The sequence below is a fragment of the Heteronotia binoei genome, chromosome 4 (genome assembly GCF_032191835.1).
Source record: "Heteronotia binoei isolate CCM8104 ecotype False Entrance Well chromosome 4, APGP_CSIRO_Hbin_v1, whole genome shotgun sequence".
In the NCBI taxonomy this organism is placed as follows: domain Eukaryota; kingdom Metazoa; phylum Chordata; class Lepidosauria; order Squamata; family Gekkonidae; genus Heteronotia; species Heteronotia binoei.
Genome location: NC_083226.1, coordinates 153160765 through 153178923, shown reverse-complemented (window position 1 = coordinate 153178923; position 18159 = coordinate 153160765). Strand labels below are relative to the sequence as shown.

Genomic DNA, 18159 nt, shown 5'->3' with positions numbered 1-18159 from the left:
GTGTAGTGGTTAAGTGTGCGGACTCTTATCTGGGAGAACCGGGTTTGATTCCCCACTCCTCCACTTGCACCTGCTAGCATGGCCTTGGGTCAGCCATAGCTCTGGCAGAGGTTGTCCTTGAAAGGGCAGCTGCTGTGAGAGCCCTCTCCAGCCCCACCCACCTCACAGGGGGTCTGTTGTGGCGGAGGAAGGTAAAGGAGATTGTGAGCCACTCTGAGACTCTTTGGAGTGGAGGGCGGGATACAAATCCAATATCATCATCATCGTCATCATCAGCAGCCTGGGGACTGAATCAGGCCGGAGGGCTCCTATCAGGCCCCTGAGCAACTTGCTGTCATCTGCTTCCTTGTCCCTCTCGTTTCCTTCTGCGTAACAGCTTGCTTTGCTAGTCTTGCTCAATTGCACAGGAGCTACAGAGCAAAGCCTCTATTTTCTCCATTGGCTGAGGCTACTCCTCCTCCTGGCCCCCAGGGGAAGGAAGGAGAGCGCAAGAGCTTCCTTTGCCAACTCACTGGATCCTATGGGAGAGATACAAAGAAAGCACCTTTAAGCCCAATGAGTGCCAATGTTTTAGGCATGCATTATTTTAAGGGTTTTTTTAAAAAAATATCTTTGTGTTTGTGTCCTTTATAAAGTTTATATCTCCGCTATCTAATCTTAAATATGTACACACACCGCAGGGCCCCAAAAGATCTCACTTATGTCAGATCCGGCCCTCATAACAAATTAGTTTGACACCCCTGGCTTGGCGGGTGCAAAGAAGCGGAGCAGCCTGCCTCTACCCCGAGGCCTACACGGGTGGGTGGTGCGAGCGGAGGCCGGCGGGGCAGCTGGGGGCGGAGGGAAAGCGCCCAGCCGCCTCCCCAAGCGCTCCACGCCTCGCCCACGACACAAGCCGGCTGCATCGCTCCTCCGCCTTTTCCTGCGCAGGGAAGCGAAGCGGGACCGAAGCAGCTCCCGATACGGCCCAGCTGGACGCCCCGCGATGGCAGCCGGCAACAGTGGCGACTGGCACCGCTTCGAGGCCGCGCTTCGAAGAAGCCTCCGCCTCCTGCGGGACAGCCTGAGGGGGCGGGAGGGTCTCCCCGGCAGGGACGGCCGCGTGGAGGAGGCGGAGGAACCAGAGCAGCAGCCCAGCGCCTTGCAGGCCTTGCCGGTACGTGCGCCCTCCTCGCCCCCGGGCAACTTGGCGGGTTCCAGCGCGACACGCTCTGCGTCGACGCTGAGCTTCCGGGCGGTCTTGCGTTCCCACGTTACGCGATCAGCGCCTCCTCCTTTTGCTTCTCATTGGTCGCGCCACTTTGGGGCCGGCCCTGTTGACACGCGGCGCTTGTGTTCAGCCCGAGGGAAGGGGCTCTGCTCTTGGCAAGTCCGTGCGATAAGAATGCCTGCAAGGCTAAGATCCAAGCGGGCAGCCGTGTTGGTCTGAAGCAGTAGAACAAAGCAGGAGTCAAGTATTACCTTTAAGACCAAGTAAAACAGCTACTTTGAGGTCACCCATTGAATGCTCTGGAAGGTTAAAGTGTATTTCTCTTTTAGCTGTATTGACATATTCATATAGGGATATTGGCTCATTACATAACATATACTAAACCCATCTTCCACTATATTTTAATGCAGTTTTCTTCTAATGGCAAACTATATGTATGTTACATGTTAAAAGGTAAATTAGTTGGATGGGAAAAACTTCTGAGAAAGAAATGTGCTTATTTTGGTCCAGGCTTATAACTATAGAGTGATTAACAGACATTCTCACGTTTTGACATGTTATTGTTTTATTGGTTTCTCACACTCATCTTACCCAGATCAAAGGTTTGCTCAATTTGTTAATTTTACTATTCTGTCATTGGATCTTAAATTTGTACTATTTTGCATTCTAAACCACTGCCTACCAGCTATATGTAGCTCTGGAGAGCCAGTTTGGTGTAGTGGTTAAGTGTGTGGACTCTTATCTGGGAGAACCGGGTTTGATTCCCCACTCCTCCACTTGCACCTGCTGGAATGGCCTTGGGTCAGCCACAGCTCTGGCAGAGGTTGTCCTTGAAAGGGCAGCTGCTGTGAGAGCCCTCTCCAGCCCCACCCACCTCACAGGGTGTCTGTTGTGGGGGAGGAAGGTAAAGGAGATTGTGAGCCGCTCTGAGACTCTTCGGAGTGGAGGGCGGGATATAAATCCAATATCTTCTTCTTCTTCTGCACACTGTACCTGATTCCTCGTCTGATGAAGTGTGCTTAGAGCACACAAAAGGTTCCATTCTGAACAAAACTTTGTTGGTCTTAAAGGTGAGACTTGACTCCTACTTTGTTCTATTTCTAGGGCTGAGGCTAGTTTCTTTTTGTATTGTTGGGTATTCTGGGGAACAAGGGAGGCAACGTCGGCACGGCTATTCTTGCTGTTTTGCTAACTGATAAGCAGCTAGAAGCCAGATGGATTTCTCTCGTAAACTGGGGAAAAAAATGATAAAACAAAGTTTGAGTCCAGTGGCACCTTTAAGAACAACAAAGTTTAATTTAATCTGAAGAAATGTGCCAGCACATGAAAGCTTATAGCCAGAATTAAATTGTGTTGGTCTTAAAGGTGCCACTGGACTCAAACTTTGTTCTGTTCCTCCAGACCAACACAACTGCCCACCAGTGTTCCTTCTAAGCTGCAGAGTCTTCGCAGCAAAATTCTACTTCATGAGCTACTGACATTAAAGTTGTGAGCTACTGCATAAATTAGTATGAGCTGGAGGCTAAAAATTTGTGAGCTAGCTCATGCTAACTCAGCTTAAAGGAGACACTGCTGCCCATCTGCATGCGATAATGTATGCAATGAAGCTGTGTTCTACTGAGACAGACCATTGATCTACAATACAAAATACTTTACTGTGCCAACCCACGTCTTTATTACTTGAGTTAACTAAGTGCACAACCATACATGAGAGAAAACACTGGTATTTAAATACAAGTCACCTCCCCCTGTCTTTCTCTCTTATGGGAAAAGCCCTGACTTGGATAGCCCAGGCTAGCCCAATCTTGTCAGATCTCAGAAGCTATGCAGGGTTGGCCCCATCTAGTATTTGGAACAACACCTCTGAAATATCTCTTGCCTTTTAAAATGTCTAGGTCCCCACTGAATGGTTCATATCACTAAAAGAGCTAGAACTTCTGGATGCCAGACAATCTTAGGATCTTCTGGCTATTCTACACACAATGCCACACAATAATTATTAGTATCCTTATGGAAACAGTATGATGAAGCGGTTTAAGTATAGAACTAGGACTTGGGAGAATCCTCACTTTGCCATGGAAGCTTGTTGAGTGATCTTGGGTCAGTCACACACACTTAGCCTAACCTATCTTACAGGGTTCATGTGAGGATAAAATGGAAGAGCAAAGAATGATGTAAGCTGCTTTGTGTCCCCGTTGGAGATAATAATGGGATATAAATAAATAAAAATAAACCACTCTTATCTTTCTGCTTGTTTTTGCAATAAAAAACACAACATTTTACAAGAGCAATATAATACCTTGTCCCTAACAAGCAAAGTCTCACCATATACACTCACCCCACGTCAACCTACCACATAAAAATCTGTTCTGAGAAATAAAAAATCTATTTTAAAAAAAGAAATCCCTTATTGTCCAAAATATTCAAACTGAAAAAGTTGTTGTTTTTAAATAAACACCATGTTCAAGAAAACATAATGAGGCTCTGGTCTGTGTGTTGGTTTCAAATTGTCATGATGGCAGATATATATATATACACTTAAAACATTAGCACTTGTTGGTTTTAAAGGTGTTTTATTTGTATTTCTCCCATGGGATCCAGGGAACTGGGCAAAGGAAGCTCTGGCTCTTTCCCTCCCTCTCCAGGGGACTAGGAGGAGAAGGAGACTCAACCAATGTAGGTCCTGTGCAATTGAGCAAGCCTTGCAAAGCAAGAGAGAGAGAAGTAAGCAGACAAGAGCCAGTTGCTTGGGGGCCTGATATGAGCCCCCCAAGTGCCTGATTTGGCCCCCATACCAAATGTTTGACACCGCTGCATTAATGTGTCTGACAAAGGGACCTTGGAATTTCAAAAGCTCAGTACCCTGAAACTCTTGTTGGATTCTAAAATGCTCCCAGACTTGAACCTAACTACAGACCAACAGAACCTTCTACAGACCAACAAGTTTTTAAAGTTTTCCCCTCTCTCCCCTTTTCACTTACAGATTGAGGCGAAGTTATACATTCTCTCCTTTCTGACATCCAAAGATTTGTGTCATCTGGGATGTACCAATCACTACTGGCAGCTAACAGTACAGGATCCCTTGCTCTGGAGATACCTCCTCATTCGAGATCTCCCCTCTTGGCATTCTATTGACTGGAGGTCTCTCCCAAAAGCAGATATATTTAACAGACCTTTCTCTGCACTGCATGAAGGTACCGCAGCTGACTACATGGCAATGTAAGTACCTTCTAAACTTGTCAGCCTTCTTTCCATGAAGTTGCATTTTGATTTAGATGAGGGATAACTGTATGTTCTCTTAGTTGCTATATGAAGTTTAAGTTTATTAAGCTTTTCAGTCCACATGTGTTTTCCCACTCCTTGTCCCCAGGGAGAGATTTGCCTTATCAGTTCCTGAGAAGGAGCTCCCTTGATTTCAGGAGCACAGGCTACAAAAGCACGTTGTATACTTTTTTCTGTGCTACACGCATTCTTTCTTAAGCAAACATGATTCAATGGTTAGAGCTTCAGACTAGGACCAGGGAAACCTAGATTCAAATCCCCACTTGCCAGGGCTTTTTTTTTGGGGGGGGGGGTTAGAAAAAGCCCAGCAGGAACTCATTTGCATATTAGGCCGCACCCCCTGATGCCAAGCCAGCCAGAACTGTGTTTCTGCTCAAAAAAAGCCTTGCCACTTGCTATGAAACACACTGGATGACCTTGGGCCACTCATTCTCTCAGCCTTAACCTACTTCACAGAGTTGTAAAGATAAAATGGAGGAGTGGGGGGAAAGACACACACCACTTCGAGCACCTTGGAGGAAAATTGGGCACGTACTGAATAAACAAATGAAAACATTTCACTGTTCTGACATCCTTCTCTGAAGGCACCTTTGTTGCTAAATCCAGCTGTTTCATTTTGTGGCATGTATCATGTATGGGATTTCACAGACAGGCATGTCTCTTCCCATTGTTGCATATATTTAAAAAAAATACAGTAAATTTAAGTACTTACTATGACAGCTGATGGCTAAGGCTACAACTCTATGCACATTTCCATGGGAATAAGGGTTGTGTGAATATACTGAGGCTCATTTTTGAGTAGGCACATATGGGATTACACTGCAAGAGAAGGAGTTGTGATCTGGGAGGATCCTGATTCAAATCTCTCCTCTACTATGATCTTGTTGGCTATCCTTAACAGGTTCCTCATCCCACCCCCATATCTGTAGGGGGTGATAATAACGGCCTACTTTGAATTATTGTATGTTAATGGAAGAGCCCCGCGGCACAGAGTGGTAAAACTACAGTACTGCAGTCCTAAGCTCTGCTCGCGACCTGAGTTCAATCCCAGCAGAAGCTGTGTTCAGGTAGCCGACTCCAGGTTGACTCAGCCTTCCATCCTTCCAAGGTCGGTAAAATGAGTAACCAGCTTGCTAGGGGGGAAGTGTAGATGACTGGGGAAGGCAATGGCAAACCACCCTGTAAAAAGTCTGCCGTGAAAACATTGTGAAAGCAATGTCACCCCAGAGTTGGAAACGACTGGTGCTTGCACAGGGGACTACTTTTACCTTTTTTATGTTAGTGAATGTAAAGTGCATTAAATATTGAACATGCTACATAAATACTAAGTATTTGGTTATATATTTCGTGTTCTTGAAAAGTTTCCAGATAGCTTTACAATGGTAGGGTTACATACAACCTCCAGTCGAAGTCCAGTTCCCATGGAAATTTGTTGTGCTTGATTGTTTTGAGTATCAGGGAGATTTCTGGAGACTTGTATGTACATTGATGTAATTATTGCATGTGCATTGTATATAGGTATAAATATAGTTGTATATAGTGGTTACAGTTGTATAAATTTCTTAGTTATTTTATGTCACTATAACCTGTTGGTTGTGGTTTGCTCATTTTCTAGTGACAGCTCTCCTATTGTCTAACCTCCAGGTGGCACCTGGAAATCTCCTGCTATTATAATTGATCTCCAAATGACTGAGATCAGTTCCCCTGGAGAAAATGGCTGCTTTGGAGGATGGACTGCATGGTTTTATACACTGCTGAGTTCCTGCCCCTCTTCAAAACCTGCCCTCCTCAGAGTCCACTCCTAAATTTCCAGGTGTTTTCCAACCCAGAGCCGGAAACCCTAACAACAGGGCATCCTCACCTCTTGGTGGAGATCAGTTCTATTCTCGTGTTATTAAATACTCTCCCCTACATTAACAGAATCACAGATTATGCTGAAAAACATTCACTCTGCTGCTTTTAAAGTGTTGCCATCTGTTTTATCATTGCAATTTTTTTTTTTACACACAGCTATAAAAAGTGTTCTTCTTGGAGGAAAAGACCTCTGAAACCCAGTTTAACACCTTATGGAGCTGTTACTTCCATTTTACGTTCACTGGCCAAACAAGAGCCCCGCTTTGCTATGTTTGGTCCAGGACTGGAAGACTTGGATGAATCTTTGGTGCATAACATGATGACAAGTCCAGAGATTTTGCCACTCGCTGGTATACCTCAGAGACAAATTCATGGTAATACTACTTTGATTGTTGTTGTTTGAAGGGAAAGAGGGCACACTGTTGAATAGATGAAGCTGCTTTCTATGGAGTAATTTATCAGTGTCATTCAGTGCTGCTTATTCCACAGCAGCAGTTCACCAGTGTCCTTTTCCTAACTTTGCTGCCTGAGAGACGTATGGGAGGGGCTACAGCACAGTGGCAGAGCATTTGCTTTGCATGCAGGAGATCCCAAGATCATAGAATCATAGAGTTGGAAGGCCGTCAGGGTCATCTAGTCCAACACCCTGCACAATGCAGGAAACTCACAAATACCTCCCCCTAAAATCAAAGGTCTTTATTGCTGTCAGATCTAGCCTCTGTTTTAAAACCTCCAAGGAAAGAGAGCCCACCACCTCCTGAGGAAGCCTGTTCCACTGAGAAACCACTGTAACGGTCAGGAAGTTCTTTTGATTTAATTTCAACCCATTGTTCTGGTCCTATCTTGTGGGGTCACAGAAAACAATTCCACACCATCCTCTATATGACAGCCCTTCAAGTTCTTAATGGTCACCTCTCAGCTGCCTCCTCTCCAGGCTAAACATGCCCAGCTCCTTCAACCTTTCTTCATAGGACTTGGTCTCCAGACCCCTCACCGTCTTTGTCGCCCTTCTCTGGACCCATTCCAGCTTGTCTGTATCCTTCTTAAAATGTGCCCAAAACTAAACACAATACTCTAGGTGAGGTCATACCAGAGCAGAGTAAAGTGATACCATCACTTCACATGATCTGGACACTATACTTTTGTTGATCCAGCCCAAAACTTCATATGCCTCTTTAGCCACCGCATCACACTGTTGACTCATGTTCAGCGTATGGTCTACTAAGACCCCTAGATCCTTTCTGCACATACTGCTGTTAAGACAAGTCTCCTCCGTCCTATAACCACGCATTGGATTTTTCCTACCTAAATGCAGAACTTTGAACATTGTTGTTTGAAGGGAAAGAGGGCATCTCCAGTTAAAAGAATCAGATTGTAGGGAATGTGAAAGACCTCTGCCTGAGACCCTGGAGAGTGTCTGCCAGTCTGAGTAGATGGACCAATAGTCTGTTTCACTGCAAGGCAGCTTTGCATATTCATCCTTTCACTGGAGATGTCAGGAATTTTATTTATTTATTATTTGATACAGTTTGTATCCCGCCCTCCCTGCAAGCAGGCTCAGGGCAGGTTCCATCATAAAATCCACAGCTTATTTATTTAATTTGTATTCTGCCCTTTCCCGGAAATGGGTTCAGGGCGGATAGGGAAAAAAAAGGAAGGAAAGGTCCCCTGTGCAAGCACCAGTCGTTTCCGACTCTAGGGTGATGTTTCTTTCACAACATTTTCACAGCAGACTTTTTTTTACGGGGTGGTTTGCCATTGCCTTCCTCAGTCATCTACACTTTCCCCCCAGCAAGCTGGGTACTCATTTTACTGAGCTCGGAAGGATGGAAGGCTGAGTCAACCTCGAGCCGGCTACCTGAAAACCCAGCTTCCGCCGGGGATCGAACTCAGGTCGTGAGCAGAGCTTAGGACTGCAGTACTGCAGTTTTAACACTCTGCACCATGGGATGGATAACAACATAATGAAACAACACTTAAAACTTACAATTAAAATCAGAGCAATGTAAAGCAGAACAGTAAAACTATAAGTGAATTATAAGCAACTTATAGATGGCAGTTTCAGTTGGGCACATTCTATAGCATACTGATAGTCTAAAATACAGTAAATGAAGATAGTAAGATGGTATCACAACAAAGATGGTATCACAGCAAAGAAGGCCAGCCGATGGAATAGGACGCCTGTTGCCTCAACCAAAGGCCCAGTGGAATAACTCCATTTTACGGGCCCTACAAAAAGGCAGAAACTCAGTAAGGGCCCAGATCTCTTTGGGGAGCTGATTCCACCAGGCCGTTGCCAAGACCGAAAAAGACAATTAAAGGAATATCTAAAAAAGTATCTAAAAGAATATCTAAAAAAAATCAATCAGTATAAAATGACTGGTGCCTCAACATACCTCAGCAAGAATCAGTCGGTTCCCAGGTGGCCATTTGGATATGAAGTCAAATTGAACACTTATAATGGAAAATAATATATTTGCATGCGGGAGGCATAGTAAAAAAAAACAAACCTGCTTAACTAGGAAAAAGTGCACAACTCTAATTGGAGGGTTGGAAAGTCTTCTACCCCAAAGTCTGGGCAGTCAGGACAAATCAGAAGAAACACAGTAAGAAACACAGTAATTTGCTAGTACTAGGCTATGTAAACTAGGGATGTCAAGTCCAATTCAAGAAATATCTGGGGCCTTTGGGGGTGGAGCCAGGAGACTTTGGGGGTGGAGCCAGGATCAAGGGTGTGGCAAGCACAATTGAACTCCAAAGGGAGTTTTGGCCATCACATTTAAAGGGCTGCACACCTTTTAAATGCCTTCCTTCCATTGGAAATAATGGATAGGGGCAGGTGGAGGGTGTTTTGAGGAATACCACCAGATGCTATGCTGAAAATTTGGTGCCTCTATCTCAAAAAACAGCCCCCCCAAGCCCTAGATTCCTGCAGATCAATTCTCCATTATACCCTATGGGAATCAGTCTCCGTAAGAAATCATGGAGTGCTCAGCAGACATCCCCTGCTCCCACCTGGGGATTGGCAACCCTAATGTAAACTAATGGGCTTGGATCCACCAATGCATGAATGGAAAGGAAAGTGTACTTGTGCATTCTTCTTGAATAAGCAATAGCATAAAGGCTGCTGCAACAAATAATTTTGAACAGCATAACAATTTGGACTGGTTAATTGTTTGAGCAGATATCATTTTAAATGGGCCTGCCTTTGTGGCATCTCTCTTCCCACCTTCCCATTGTCTGCAGCTTTAAGAATAAGTATTTCTGCCTAATGCATGAACACTTAATGCTTTTAATGCAGTGAGCTCTGACTCAGTAAAGCTTATGTTTGAATAAATGTTGTTATGCTCTAAGGTGCTGCAAGATTAAACCTTTTAGTTTTCTGGTACAGGCTGATGTGTCTGCTAGGGATGCCAACATCCAGGTGATAGCTGGAGATATCTTGGGAATATGACCAATCTCCAGATGCCAGGGAGCAGTTCCCCTGGAAAAACTGGCTGCTTTGGAAAGTGGATTGTATGGCATAGTATCCTGGTAGTGTCACTCCTCTCAACAAATCCCAGCCTCCACCCCCAAAACCTTCAATGCAGGGCTGGCAATCCTAGTGGCTACCCATCCTGGAATTATCTTCCAGTACAGGGATGGCCAAATTGTGGCTTGGGAGCCGCACTGTGGCTCTTTCATGCTTATTGTGTGGCTCTCGAAACCCCCACCACCTCGTCAGCTGGCTTGGAGAAGGCATTTCTCTCTTTAAGTGACTTATTCAAGCCAGGCCAGCTGGTGGCTTGGCAAATGCATTTAAAATTAAAGTCACTTTCTTTCCACTTCTCCCTCCCCCCATCTATTTGCCTCCCTCCCTCTCTCCTTCCTTCTTTCCTTCCTTCCTCCCTTCCTGATGTTCATTTCTTGCAGGTCTCAAACATCTGACAATTATTCTATATGGCTCTTAAGTTAAGCAAGTTTGGCCACTCCTGTTCTAATACATAAGGCTGAAGCAGACTTAGGAACATTGAAATAGTTGTGCAATTGCTTAGATTTTGCCTTTTATCTGTATGCTGATGTCACTTCAAGTAATAAGAGATTATTTATTTAGGTAGCACATGAATTAAAGCATTGTTCCACCAGTTGATTGTCAGCTTTGAACAAATCTTAAAGTCTTTCTGTTTGCTTTTTTTTGTCCCAAACAGGAATAGGATCAGGAGTCACATTTCTTTTTAAGAACCAAAAGAGATTCAATATTTTGACGCTATATTCAAAGACCAGGTAAGGGTTGTTTGGGGAGAGGTGGCTCAGTGAGTGAGCATCAGCTTTGCCTGTAGAAGGTTCCTGGTTCAAGGGCCAGCATGCCTAGCTGAAAGGATCAGGTTATATGAAAGACTTCCGGATGAGACCCTGGAGAGCCACGGACAGGTAGAGAATACTGACCTAGATAGGCCAAGAGCAGTATTCCCTCTAAGCTGCAGAGCCTTGTGAGCAAAAATTCTACTTTGTGAGCTACCGGCATTAAAGTTGTGAGCTACTGCATAAATTATTGTACTCTGGGGTCATCCTTCCTGAGCTAAGACAAAAATGGGTGAGCTGGAGGCTAATGTGTGAGCTAGTTCATGCTAACTTAGCTTAGAGGGAACACAGGCCAAGGGTCTCATTCAGTATAAGGCAGGCTCATATGGTGAGCCAGTAAATCTGCAAAGGGTATTTCAATGAAACTTTTGATCACAGTCCAGAGAACTGTAGGATCCAGTCTGCTCACACAGTAGAAATTTTGGCTTATGTTTCAATGACATTTCTTCAAGGCAGATAGGAGACTCCTTAAGAAATCAAGGGGAGTTTGAAAAATAGTTTATTGTGATGCAGAATGGACACTTTATGTGGATCTCCAACCATAGTCTTAGTTCTGCATGCACCGAAGTAGCCAGGTTTCTACTTAAAGCTGTTTACCAACTGAACCTTAAGTTCCCACTGCACCTTTCTCATACCCTGCAGACAGATGGGTGGGTCCTGTCCAATGCATGCAGTCCTTGGTCTTGGCCAGTGCCTCCCTGCCATTGCAGGCAGGCTGGGCAGCTTTGTCATTGTGCTCCCAGGAACTGGGTGAGGGCAAAGCAGGGTGTATGCAGCAATGGGGAGAATCAACAAAAAATGTATTGTTGTCCACTAATGAAGTGTCTTCAGCAAGAAGAAAACATGATAAGGCACTTTCAGATACACTAAATAGCACACTTTGCAACTGGATTTTACTGTGTGAAATGGCAAAATCCACTTGTTTCAGAAGTAAGTTATAGAAGGACAAAAAGTGGATTGAATTGGAGTGAAACTGCAGTGGATAGAAGTTGATTGAAACTGCAGTATTTGACATGTGCGAAAGTGCAAGATCCACCTCATTACCAAAAGACGTTGAGTGGGTGAATCCTAGCAGCATAGATCATGCAGGTCTGAGGTGAATAGAGCACATTCGCTTACATGGATTGTAAGTAGGCATGCCAGCCTTCAGGTTGGACGTGGGGATTCTCTGAAATCACACCTCATCTCCAGACTACAGGCACCAGGTCCCCTGGAGACAAATGGATGCTTTGGAAGGTGAGTTCTGTGGCATAGTACCATTCTGAACCCCATCCCCAAATTTCCAGGAGTTTCCCAACTGGGAACTGGCAACTCAGCCTCTCAGGGCCACCCGTCACCAGGGAGGACCTGGCAACCCTAATTGTGAGCCACACAAAGCCACAAGTGTGGAGTGTAGCTGCTGCTGGAAAAGAAAGATTTGGCCATGGTTATCCATACTCTGATCGCATTGAGGTTTGATAACTGCAATGTGCTCTACCTGGAAAAGAGAAACCAATTTACAATATATTAATTTAATTTACTTTGTATGAAGGACATTTGCAGAACAATCCTAAGTAGAATCACACCCTTCTAAGTCCACTCAAGGGTGTGCTCGGGCAATTTATAGGCAAAAATAAAAGTTGGTAGTTTTGCAAGAGTATACCAAGGCGTTTTCTTGAATCCAAATTTGGGATTTAAAAAAAAAAACTTGGTTTATTTGTGCAGCCTCTTGCCTCAGGCCCCACCTGAATTCCCCCTGAACTCTGAGAATTCTCTCCATCCTGCTTTCCTTTTAAACAGGTCATGTTTCTCTTTACAGCAAGGAAAGACGCACAGCCAGAGAAGAGTCTGCCAATCCCATCAACAAGATGTTCCACGAAATAAGAAACATGGACGGGACAATGCAGTACAATCCAATTGAACACGTTAAAAACCTGTGCCAGTTGGTTGATGGGTTTATCTATGTTGCAGATGCTGAAGCCCACAAAAGTAAGGATCTTTGACTGTTGCTGATGCATTCTAAGGGTAGCTGCTGATGAAACAGGGGAAGAGGCTGTGGCTTACTGGAAGAGCCTCTGCTTGACATGCAGAACTCCCAGGTTCAATCCCTGGGTCCTCCAGTTGAAAATAACAGGCAGCGGGGCTTTTTTTGTAGCAGGAACTCCTTTGCATATTAGCCCCCATAGCCAATCCTCCAAGAGCTTACAGGGCCTACGGTAAGCTCCAGGAGGATTGGCTACAGGGGTGTGTGGCCTAATATGCAAAGGAGTTCCTGCTACAAAAAGAAGCCCTGCCAGGCAGTAGGTGATAATGAAAGACCTCCTGGAGAGCCACTGCCAGTTTGAGTAGACAATATTAACCTAGATGAACCAGTGGTCTGATTCCTTCTAGGGCAGCTTCACATGAAACAACCATCTGTCTTGCAGGTCATAGCCGGCAGACTGAAGTTTCTCGGATGGCTGCAATGCTTAATCCAGCTCTTGGACCTCCAGGGAGACCTGTGCTCATCTTGTCCTGCATTTCAAGCGCTGAGATCAAGAGACTTCCTTGTATTTACATGGCACATCAACTACAACTCCACTCACTCAGCCAGCCATGGATGGTACCTATATTTTGTGCAATTTCAGATCTCATCAGGCCCATAGCCACGGTGGGGGCTGTGGGGGAAGTGCCCCTGACTTCCAGGGGGCCCTCTGGGACACAGCCTGCTTTTTGGGGTTGGTTTTTGCCATAGCTGAGCCAGCAAAGTATTATCAGCGGCAGGCAGAGCCTGGAGAGCTGAGCAGGGCACAGTACACTGCAGCAGCAAAAGCAGCAGGCAGACAGGACGGAAGCAGGGGAGTGGGAGACAGAGGAAGCTGTATGGAAACCCTCCCTGCTTGCACACAAAGTGCAGTCCCTTCTTGACTTCAAAGATTTATGGTTGGCTGCCTCGGCTTGGCCACTTTCAGAGCCTCCAGCTTTTGCCCCTAATCCAGAAAGCTTCTGAGAAGCAACAAGTCCCACAGTGGATGGGAAAGGGTGCCCCCAACTTTTAAAATTCTGACTACACCCCTGGATCTCATTACAAGTCTTGTCCCAGATTAGTGCTCTAGTTTTGGTTTGTTTGTTTTGCATTTGGAAGTTAGTAGCTGACTAATGAGGCACTAACCCAAGTGGGTTGGGTCATCTTGCACCATATTGCCCAGCTCTCCTCCTTATTACAGCCCTGCCTGACATGGTTTTTGTCTGTTCAAGTCCCATGATCTCCACATAATTTTTTGGTGGTCAAAGAGGACCCTTTCCTCTTTTTTTTGCGCTAGTGGAAAAGCTGGTTGGATCCAACACATTGTGTTTTATCTGCATACGAACGCAATTGCTGTAACATCCCTAGATAAATTTTCATCCTATTGTGGTAAGGTGGGTTCTATTACTGAATAAATAACCAACGTGTACCTTTTAAAAATACAGGTCCAGGATATCGAAGCTGCAACCCTAGATGGGCTGTTAGATGGAATTGAATGTCTCTTGGGAGAAACTGGAGATAACAATGCCCAGTGACCGGATATGGCGAGACTGCCAAAAGACTGTAATTCTTTAAATGCCTCAATTACAAGCAGCAATTGATGTGAACAACCCCTTTTCTGCTAATCTGATATAAGATGATTGTTGCTTATGAAGACCAGTTCTGTCATAATCGGTGCAATTTAAAACGTGGATCTGGAAGTGCAAGGAGTTAGGATGGGACTCTGACAGCTTCGTGATGCCTGTGTTACTCAGAAGGCCTCTCTGTGGGTGGCTGTTAGGCTGCTGCCAGTGGACACTCAGCCATGGTCACCAGGTGCTCCCCCAGGTGGCTCACAAGCCTCTTATTGGAGTGGAGCTACACTGAAGCCTTCTGCTGCCTGGAACTCAGATCTCCCAGATATCTGTCAGGTTTATTCACATGTTCAAAATATGTTAGACGTTTTCAATTTTTTCTATACTACTTATACTTCTAACATATCTAATTGGTTTCTCAATGAACTTTTTAGCATGTGGGAATTAGAATTTTTGCATTATATGTCCAAGGAATGAAGCCTTCCAGGGGTTTTTTTGTACCAGGAACTCCTTTTCATATTAGGACACATCCTCCTGATGTAGCCAATCCTCCAAGAGTTTACAGGGCTCTTAGTACAGTGCATACTGTAAGCTCCAGGAGAATTGGCTACATCAGGGATATGTGGCCTAATCTGCAAAGGCCTTCCCGCTACAAAAAGAAAACACCCTGGTATCAGCTGATCATAGACTTCTGATTCCAAACTGTCTGGGAGAACAAGGACTATCTATCCATTTGTATCTATGACTGTGTCAAAATACAGACTTCTACAACTTCCTTTAGGAAGCCTGCAGTGACTTATGGGGGGAAATCCTGTAGAGCTCTGGGGATTGCAGTGCAGGTTAACATTTACACTTGCAGCAAGGACATTTGCCAGACATAGCAGCATCACCTGCTAGGAAGAACATAGTGAGTAACCTTAGACTCACTTTCCGGTATTTTAGACATTACTTTGCCTATATTGATTCCATATTTGCTAACCAGTGGACATTCTCACCAGATAGGAGATGTTGAATTTTTCCTTAAACGTGGCACATAAATGCATAAAATAAATAAATTCGTTTTGTTAAGCAGATCTTCAAAAAAAATTATCTCTAATCTCACTGGCTGGGCTGACGTGAGAATGGCTCATATGAACCCGAAGTGAAAGGTGCTTGCAGTGGCTGGTATTTCCCTGCCTCCTTTCCCCCCCAGCAGCCCTCTTAAGACTTCCAAAAAGCAAACACTGGAAATTCATGGACAAAACATCGCCAGACACAGTGGGCAGCAGCCAGGAGAAAAGTCACCTCTCATTGCATTGCACCTACCCAAGAGCAGATCTGCTGCACCAGCTTGGCCAGTAGAAGGCAGGAAATGCGGAGAGAAATTTTGCCCAGTTTCTCCTTATTTAAACATCCCCTGCCCCAGGCATGGAAACATTCTGTTTACGATGACCTCTAGATTTCCAAGACTGGCTTTTACAGAATGCTGGAAGAAGGCAAAAATATGCCACCGTCTTGCACTCACAGTCCACAGGATCCAATTCCTATGAATTAAATTTGCATTTAAACAGAAATGCTTTAAGAATATACTGAACTGCAAATGTTAAGAGCAGAATTAGATTGCAGTAGCACAATTGAAAGAATTGTGGGCAGGAGATTCAACCAACCACTAGGTGTCGCTTTGGCTACATGGAAGTAACATAGCAAGCATTCTAATTAAAAGATTTAAAGACTATCTGCAAGAGGGGTTGCCTGTTGGAGAGGGAGGGAAAGGAGGCCAAAACATAACAAAAAAGGAATCTTGTGATAGCTTAGACTCTGACACATTTATTAACGCATGCCTTTGTGTGAACAACAGCCCTACCTCATCAAATGCATGCATAGTCCCTAAAAGCTGATGTCATTATAAAACTGTTTGTCTCCGAGATTCCTGCAAAACCTTTTTTATGTTAAACAAGACTGTGTATTGTTATTCAGATGTTTCAAGAACAACAATGTGTACATGTTCCAAACATCAAACGTAAAACAGATAATCCTTGAATGCAAGAAAAAATCTGTTCAATTAAATAAAAGTTGTGCACCATACTACTAGAGAAACTTATAAACTGAGTTGCTATTTCCTCCAGAAACTTCGTTTACTTACATTTTTTAAAAAAATTATGCAAGTAGTAGTGTAGTTTCAAGCTTGTTTACATCTGTACTGATTCTGACTTTATCCTTGTACCCAGGTCAATATACCCAAATATGAAGTACATAAGTACACTGTCAAGCATGCATGTGTGTTGGTTGTAAAATTAGACACACAGATTTTAAGACATCCAAAACATTCGCTGAAGAAGTGCCATTCATTATACATGCTCACACTTGATCTAATACACACACATTTTGTGATCAGATGCTCAAATACCAAAATTAGGACCTATCTGTACATCTATGGCACTTGCTGATTGAACTTGGTAGAATATTATATTGCAAACCCGATGACTTACAAAAATGCTGAGAAAGGCTGTGAACATACTGTTGGCCCTTTTACGGTAATATGAGTTGGCTTAAGAAGATCATGATGGATATCTAACTACCTGTGGACTTTGTAGAACAGGACTTTTCCATTTCCCCCTCCTGTTGCTGTCTCTTCAGCCCAATTAAATGTTCATTGGTGTGTGTGGGGGGGGGGGGTGGAAATAGACACTCAAGAGCTTAGATCCCCACCTATTTTGAGCCTGAGAGCACCTTTGGTATTCTAATTCAAAATGGCCATCATGGGAGGGGAAGCCACACACAAAGGAAGCCAAAGTGCAGGAGACAAAAGGGGTAATTTATATATATATATATAATGTCGTGTTAGCTGCCACTGAAACGGCAGCTAATTTGCACAGCCAATTAGATCTCCAGTTTGGTGTAGTGGTTAAGTGTGTGGACTCTTATTTGGGAGAAACGGGTTTGATTCCCCACTCTTCCACTTGCAGCTGCTGGAATGGCCTTGGGTTAGCCATAGCTATCTCAGAGCTGTCGTGGGGGGAGAAGATAAAGGAGATTGTAAGCCACTCTGAGTCTCTTGATTCAGAGAGAAGGGTGGGGTATAAATCTGCAATTCTTCTTCTCCAGTGGCCAATTAGAAGCCCTGCTGGGCAGAAGCTGCACCCACTTTCTAAAAACACTTGGTGGGCACCAGGGGAGTTGTCAGTGGGTGCTGTGCACCCCTTCTCAAGAGCATCAGGGATACAGTTGGAGGTTGGACTAGATGACCCTGGAGGTCTATTCCAACTCTATGATTCTATACGGGGAGGGAAGAGAATTGGCAGACATCAATGCGCCCCCCCCCCCCCCGTTCTGAAGCCTTCAGTGCTGTTAAATCTTTGGGATTGTATAGCTGGATTCACTGTGATGTGTTGTTTAAGTCAGATTTTAACAGCTAGCTCATATGACTTTAGTGCAAACATGAATCAGCAACAATATGGGTAAGCGCATGAGCAAAAAGGCATTCATGAAACTAAATTAGAGGGAGGGCCCATAACTCAGCTGCACTTTGCAGGCAGATGGTCTCAAGTTCAAACCCTGGCATCTCCAATTAAAACAACCAGGTGATGTGAAAGACCTGTTGTCTGAGACTCTGGAGAGCCATTGCCGGTTGGAGTAAACAATACTGATGGCCCATGGTCTGATCCAATATAAGCACTTGCCACAGGCTGGACACCACATTATATGCCCCGTTAAGATCTTGCAACTCTAGCTTTTATCTATGAGAGCAATGCCTCTTTCTGCAGGTTCTCCCTGAACAGTGGCAGATTGCTGCTAATGCAATTGCTTTGTGCCACATACAGAGTGATAATAGAAGAGTCTGGCGCTGAGAGATTGCTGGGAACACATGCTGAGGTGGAAATACACACCACAAAGCAACAGCTAAAGAAGCTGCAGACTTTCTAGAAGCAGATTCT

The 18159-nt window shown here is 44.5% G+C and overlaps 1 protein-coding gene and 1 long non-coding RNA gene across 2 annotated transcripts in view; both read left to right on the top strand.

Moving 5' to 3' along the window:
- LOC132569709 (uncharacterized) overlaps positions 1–18159 on the top strand; it is a 405436-nt gene that overhangs the window by 37765 nt on the left and 349512 nt on the right. The gene's annotated exons all lie outside the window — the stretch shown is intronic.
- On the top strand, positions 964–14263 carry FBXO4 (F-box protein 4). The gene is made up of 7 exons (XM_060236446.1): positions 964–1156; positions 4194–4429; positions 6503–6720; positions 10534–10609; positions 12486–12655; positions 13093–13268; positions 14117–14263. Exons 1-7 carry the CDS (start codon positions 986–988, stop codon positions 14204–14206), a joined length of 1137 nt encoding a protein of 378 aa, XP_060092429.1. The 5' UTR covers positions 964–985; the 3' UTR covers positions 14207–14263.

Coding starts and splice junctions, on each gene's coding strand:
- FBXO4 (XM_060236446.1), top strand. CDS start 986: ATGGCAGCCGGCAACAGTGGCGACTGGCACCGCTTCGAGGCCGCGCTT. Junction 1,157..4,193: donor GCGCCTTGCAGGCCTTGCCG/GTACGTGCGCCC, acceptor TTTCACTTACAG/ATTGAGGCGAAGTTATACAT. Junction 4,430..6,502: donor GCAGCTGACTACATGGCAAT/GTAAGTACCTTC, acceptor TTTTACACACAG/CTATAAAAAGTGTTCTTCTT.